At 42.3% G+C, this 7,105-nt stretch overlaps 1 protein-coding gene across 1 annotated transcript; it reads right to left on the bottom strand.

Moving 5' to 3' along the window:
• Positions 1–4,307: 4,307 nt before the first annotated feature.
• Positions 4,308–6,736, bottom strand: CITED2 (Cbp/p300 interacting transactivator with Glu/Asp rich carboxy-terminal domain 2). The gene is made up of 2 exons (XM_044674626.1): positions 6,501–6,736; positions 4,308–5,945 (listed from the first exon to the last, which is right to left on the bottom strand). The coding sequence occupies exon 2, from the start codon at positions 5,935–5,937 to the stop codon at positions 5,197–5,199; it is 741 nt and encodes a 246-aa protein (XP_044530561.1). The 5' UTR covers positions 5,938–5,945; positions 6,501–6,736; the 3' UTR covers positions 4,308–5,196.
• Positions 6,737–7,105: the final 369 nt, after the last annotated feature.

Here is a 7,105-nt window from a genome sequence, read left to right on the forward strand (position 1 = left end):
GTATATATACGTATATATATATATATAAATTCTACAATGACTGATATCAATGGCCCTTCGAATGTTTTCTACAAATAATTTGACACTTAAGTGAGTGAATCTTTCCCCTTTTGTTCCATTCCTCTATCACTCTGAAGCAGGGAACTATATCAAATGGCTAAGAAATGATAAAATATAGACTAGATGAAGCTTGATTACTTTTAAGCAAACTGTGAAGACTTAGAAAACAGAGTACATGCCTTGCCAGAAAGCAGTCCTCAATTTTCCCTTCCAAATCAAATATTAGGGGAAGGCTCCTGAAGACATCATTTCTTATTTTGTTGGGTAAAAAAATAGGTCAAGTAATTTAAACCGGTCCGTTGCTATTATAATTCTGACATTGCCATTGTGGTTTCTCTTCTGGGAGGAAAAAAAGAAAAACAGAACAGAGGATAATGGTGGTTCACTAGTTCAGTCATTCGATGTGCTACCTATTGTTCCCTGGGCTGAGGCTTAGCTTTTACCCAGCATTGGAGCTCCGATTTTGATGATAGTGGTACTGTACTGCAATGAATAAATACCATCTCTGAAGCTATGTGTAACACCTCTTTTGTGTTAACAAAACAATACCCTGGGAGAGCATGTGAGAATCTGAAGAAAAAAGGGGAAAAGAAAAAGAAAAAGGAAAAGAAAAAAAAAAATTTTTTGCCCATGGCCCTAGCCCTAAATTCCTTGAATTCTTAATTGTTTTTTTTCCTTTCTTTTGGGGGAGATTTTCATTCTTTCTTTTTTCTTCTTTTGTGTGTGTGTGTGTGTGTGTGTGTGTGTGTGTGTGTGTGTGTGTGTGCAGACAATGTTATCTGCCAAGTTTATTTTAAAGTAAATTTTACTGAATCAATTAGACAGCTACACTCCTGCTCATTAAAGATCCCATGGCACTTTTCACAAGAGTAGAGCTAGTGGGCTTGGTCAAATTCCAATTTAGGTAATTGCATTCTGCATACCTAAATTCTCCCCCCAGTGTCCCATTGAAGGCATTATTATTCAATCCTGCCCTGAAATGAAGACATTCGGATCCCATGGAGAGGATGCAGAGCAGTTGTCCCAACTCCACCAGGGTTGGCATTTCCGTTGTCCCTTATTACAAAGCTCCAGCATGGCAGAGTGATCATGGGAAACACCCTTTCTTGCAGTTGTTCAAAGCATGGCAGCCATGGTGTCTTTTTCAATAAGGGCAAGAGGCAAGTCAGAGCTTTTTCACCAAATCGTCTGAGGTGCCCTTGGACGAGGAAGAAGACTCCTCCCTTTTCCCGGAGGGATTTCTGTTCTAGAACCTTCTCAGGCCCCAGCTGAAGGGAGGTTTTCCGCTGAAATGTCTGGCTTCTGCCTCACAATTGAAATCCGACAGTGTGAAGGAACAGCGAGGGTCCCTTCGTTCTTCAAGAAAGCGTTTCTTGCCTTTCCCAGCATCTTCCACAAGGGGGCGAAAACACCCAATGGATTCGGCCCCGGGAAGTTTACATTTCAAAGCCGGCCACCCATAATAGATTAGTGGATTAATATTTTGCTCTAAAGGATCTGGCCTTTAATGTTGACATCAATTTATATCTATCCCAGGCTTTTACAGTAGTAAAAGTCATGGAGACCATAAACTTCACAATAGATGTCAGCCTTTTTTCTACTTCGGCTCTGCAGCGCACCCCATAAACAGCACTGATTAGGTAACTGTTCTTAAAAGACCCATCCATAGCTGTAACATCTTTATCAGCCTCCGCAAAGAGGCTGCCACTGGTGTTTTATCAGCCACCAGACAGTGATACCATTTTTATTAATGAGGCCCTATTTTTCTTACATGTGTTTATTACGCTGGGCTGTTGTTTATCATTGATCTCTCCTTGCAAATAAAGTGAAGACTGTCTATTTATGGACATGGTGGAAATGAACTAAAGCTCTCCTATAGCATATTAGAACTTTTTGACAAACAGCCAAAGTACGGAGGTCAAGTTTCCCCATATGCTCTAAGCAACTTAGTAGGAAGCAAGACCACAAAAGATTTTGCAAATGTCTGCCAGTAGCCTGGTAAACTAGGTCACTGTACAGGTTTCATTAATCAGGTTGTTCAAACAAGGAGTTATTTTTCTCTGCTTAAGAGCACTACAGATATCAAATAGAATCCAGCCAATTGTTGACCAGAGGATAGTTTTAATGAAGAAAAAAAAAAAACAGATTCATTCAAGAGAGAGGAAAAATTAGCATTTTTACCAAAGAGAAATTTTTGCTTTTAACCTAGTTCTTGTGTTTGATTTGCCTGCTCTGGCAAGAACAGACTCAAGGATCTAATAATAGCCCTTTGCCATCTCTGCATCTATACATGCATGGTACCAGCATTCTCAGGAACAGGAGGAATTCAGTGATAGAGCAGGTGTTGTGACAATTCCCTGGCTTAGTAAATGGTGGGATGGGGGAGGGGGAAGAGGGAAGAGGGGGTGGGGAATAGAAAAGGAAATTGTTTTTCTACTTTTCCCCATGCAAAAACAATGCTTCCAAAAGCTTTCTTTTCTTTTCTTTTCTTTTTTTTTTTCTGGCACAAGTGAAAAAGAGCTAGACTACAGCAAAGGATTTGGATATTAATATGCATGCAAATATATTTTCCACTTGAGCCTCTGAAACAAACTTACTGTGAAAATGCTTAGCTTGGAAGATTTAGTGCTGATTGCAGATGTAGTATTGACATGCTGGAGTGAAGGAAAATTTCAGTTTAACTAACTATTTATTAAAGTAGAAAAATGTGGATCAGCAGATACTGATGACTTATGGGGGGGTGCAAAAAGGGACTTGCACATTGCAGAGTACTCAAAGTACTTAAATGGGAAATGTAGAACAAGTTTTTAATGAAGCATCAACTACACGTATAAAAAAATTCAATGGAATGTTTGGCTTTACCTTATACATTCAACCTTCCAATCGAAGTTTTTTGGCTTTAGCACAGGATGTCATGTAATGAATTATGCCCATCTCTAAAACTGTAATTTGTCAGAATTGATACAAATATAAGTTAAATGGGTCTTGATGCTAGATACATTGTAATATAACACTTCACCAACACCTCCCTACTTCCATTCCCACCTCTAAGCAGTCTTAAAAAGTTGATTTGGGGATTGAAGAGTCTACTTGTTAAAACAGACTAAATTCTACTTTTTAAATATTAATAGTACGTTTTTCCCAAGCCTTTACCACTTTCCAAAAGGTTAAGTAAAAATAAAAGTTCTACATCCTTTTGTGAATTTAGGTGTGTTGATTTTATAAACACAAGGAAGTCATGGAAACATTAAAGGGAAAACAAAGCAAAATTCTTTTTCCCACCAACTGAGTTAATTTGAGATAGCAACAATATTACCTTTCCCCCAGTTTCTTTTTTTTACAAGGTAAAATCTGCAGCCCCTGTAATATAGTTATATTCTCCTTTCATTACACACCTAAGTAAAATTTCAATTACTTTTTACCTCTGGTGCTTGTCAGTCATCCAAAAAAAAAATCTTTGGAACTCAAGGTACAGAAGTTTAGAAGAAATACTGAGTGGGGGGTGGGGGTAGGGGCGAAGTAGAGGTAGAGAGTGATAGAATTTAATTACTTTTGAATGGAACCTGGTTAAATGAAAATTTAAGTCTCATTAATAGAATAAGAAGACTCTAATAAAAAAAAAGTGAGGTTTCTTTCTTTTTTTGGCAATGACTACAAACCAGTCAGAAACCCTTTCTGGACTGGAAATTACATGCCGCTCCATTTTTCTGGAGAAAACCTAGTTATGTCACTAAAGAGAAATGTCTGTTATCTTTTTTACAGGGCACCCCAAAGCAGTATTATTGATCAAGCTATAAAATGAGAAAACAAGTTTCAGTGTAAATGAAACAGCATAAGATTAAAATTTAATAAAACTTGCAGGCTTAGTTCTTTGAATGTGTTGGCAAATGAAAAAAAAAAGTTGCTCTGACAACTTTGCAGTTTGGAATTAACCCACACCAATGTTCCAATGATAACAATGTGGTGTGGTGCCAGTTGTGGTTAAATCCTACACCCTCCCCTTTCCCCCCCTCCCTCCTCCTTAAGCTCACCATGACCTGCATTGGTGCCATGTAATTTCTCCTTTGGAATGTTTGTTCTCATCAACAGCTTATTGTTAAAGTGGTCCACTGTGGGGGAAGTGGGGGGTGGAAGAGGGAAGCAGGAGGGGGAGATGGAGACTAAAGGACCAACCAAAAAATCCAAATGATAAAACACCCCACACTTTATAAATGACTTCTAGAAAAAATGAAATATTTCTTAACTTTTTATTGACATTGGCAAATTAAAATAGAATAAATTAACAAGTATTTTTTCAAAAAAATGTTTTGTACAAAAATACTGTCAAAATTTCCTAAAAAGCTTTCAACACAGTAGTATCTTTTTCATGTACTGAATAAACTATTAGCACAGTGTCAAAAATGTTGAAGACAGAAACAAAATAAAAATCTGTGAAATGTTGCCACTGACTACATTCCACACCATATTATTGTCTGTACATATGGGGGAGGGGGATGGGTAGCAGACTTTAAAGTAACAGTATTACTTTTCCTGATCCAGAATGGTTTGGCCCACATCTGTTTAAACTTCCAGTTTAGCATATTTTTAAAATTAGTCTGTACTCCAATGCATAGTTAAAAATGAAGCGAGATGGCAGCGTTTGTGCAGTAATATCTGCCCTTCAAAGTTCATGCAACCAACTAATGCAATTTTTCCTTCCACTCATAATTTGAATGCAGTTCAGTCATTTGAAACCATCTACAAAATCCACAAGATTAAGCAGTTTGCCAAGATTAATATCTAACAGTTGAACACTGTAGAAATTAAGTGAGGAAATAAGGAGAAAAAACAGAAAAGAGACCGAGTTAGCTAGATATTACTACTACATAAGGGAGGTGAATGTCAAGGCTACAAAAAAAAAACAAAAACAGAAAAACAAATAACAAAAAGTGGCAGCAATTTTCTTTTAAACCAATTTGTACAAGTTTTATAGTTTACTCTGTTTTCCAAGTTCTCAAACCGTTCAAGATCTGAAAAGAGAGATACTGTGTCTAAGGGAATGTCTTTAATTCACACCGAAAAAGTCGGGATCTGTTTTCTTTTGTTGTTGTGGTTGTGGTGGTGGTTGTGGTGGTGGTTGTTGTTGCTTAAATTAAGTCAGCAGCTCACTCTGCTAGGCTGCTGTTTGCACACGAAGTCCGTCATAAAATCAAACTCGTTTTGTCCCAGCCAGAGTTCAGGCAGCTCCTTGATGCGGTCCAAACCCATTTCTATCACTAAGGACATGAGCACTTCCTCGTCTATGAAGTCAGTGTCTATGACATTGGGAGGCAGCATCGCAGCGGGGACGTGGGGAACCGAGGAAGGCATGTTGCTGCTGCTGTTGCTGCTGCTACCGCCGCTGTTGCCGCTGCTACTGCTGTGCTTTGGGTTGCAATCTCTGAAATGCTGGTTCGTCCCGTTCATCTGGTGGCTTGCAGGGTGCAAATCCGGCATATAGTGGTTGTGGGGATAAGGGTGATGGTTGAAATACTGGTTGTTTAGCTTCTGCAGCTGCATGCTGGCCGGTAAGGAGCCTCCCTGGCTGGCGACTGGGGGCCCCATGAACTGGGAGTTGTTAAATCTGGCCGTGGGGGGCATGGTGCTGGGGGGGTGCCCTCCATTCACAGTCCCTGGCCCCATCGCATGTCTGATCCCGCTAGTGGCATTCATATTCCCAGCGCCATAGTGTATATGCTCGCCCATTAAGGCATTGAAGGCGTGTTGTTGTTGTTGCTGGTGGTGGTGATGGGGGCTTGGAAACTGACCCATTCCCATCCGGTGAGCAGGGTGGTGATGCAGCCCGTTGGTGCCATCGGGGAAGCGCCCGTGGTTCATGGCCATCATGTGGTCAGCCATTTCCAACCCTGAAAGTTAAAAAAAAATACAGAAAAGATGTATAAATCCCCACCACACGTGTCTCCAAGCTCGCACACCCCGCTCCCTTGCCTCCTAGCTTCTGCCCCCAAACAGAGCTCGCAGCCGCCCTCCGCACACTGAACCGAAGGGTCCAAGTCCGCAGAGCAAACGCCTGCCGTCGCCTCTCCTGCCCCATCTGCCCCACTTCCTAACTCCCGCAGACCTGCCACCCAGAAAAGTGCCCGACGCTGCAGAACCCGTCCCTTTTCCCGCAGGGAAGCACGCCCAGCGGTGCCCCCCAAACGTCCCCCCAATGTGCACCAAATGGGGGAGGAGGGAGGCTAATTCACCACAAAAACAAAACAAAAAGCAAAAACAGGGCAGTGGGGGGACGAGAGCCGACACCCCTGAGGAGGCTAATAAAGGAAGTCTCCTTGAGCCCCGCCACGAGAACTTTTAGAATGAAATCCACCCTACCCATCCTGTTATTTCCCTTGCACAGGCTACCACTCTTCCTGAAGGCAAACCCTCTAAGTTGCAAGAGATTCGCCGGCAACACTTACCTTCTCCGGTCTTTGCTCTTTCTGCTCGCAAGGTTGTTGGTAAAATCGCTCAGTTTAAAATCCGCCCAGCTGCATATAGAGTATTTTCCTGGTTTCTTCTGAGGTTGGTTACGTGGTATTATTACTGTCGTCTTGTGGCTGCTGCTGTAGCTGTTGCTGCGCCTGAAGACCCAAGCCCCTTTCTCTTTTTATTTCCCCCTTGCCTTCCCCTTACTCCTCAGCGAGGCTCATCAGCATTTGCCAACAATGAGCTATGTTTCTTACAGCTTTGGCCACAGTTAATATAGGATTTCAGGAAGGGAGGAGCAAAACCCTCACAGGCAATCAAAACGAAAACCTGGAGTTCAGGCTGGCGCGGCGCAGACTCAACTGGAAGGGATCCAGGTAGTCCAGTCCCCCACTGCAGGGCGGCACGTGTGGGGGATGTTGCTGGCTAGGGCCCCGCCTGCGGAGCGGTGCGCCCGGGTGGCAAAGGAAAGGGGGCTGCCTTTCTTTCTCACCCCCCAATGCGCCCCTACCTCAAACCTCCTCTTGCTCTCACCCCTCCCGCCCCACGCAGAGAATAATGCACCCCAAGACTCCCAACCTGGGAAGCGGAGACCGAG

Source organism: Gracilinanus agilis, chromosome 4 (genome assembly GCF_016433145.1).
Source record: "Gracilinanus agilis isolate LMUSP501 chromosome 4, AgileGrace, whole genome shotgun sequence".
In the NCBI taxonomy this organism is placed as follows: domain Eukaryota; kingdom Metazoa; phylum Chordata; class Mammalia; order Didelphimorphia; family Didelphidae; genus Gracilinanus; species Gracilinanus agilis.

Bases quoted from the DNA above. Each gene is read 5' to 3' on its own strand.
- CITED2 (XM_044674626.1), bottom strand. From the start codon at position 5,937: ATGGCTGACCACATGATGGCCATGAACCACGGGCGCTTCCCCGATGGC.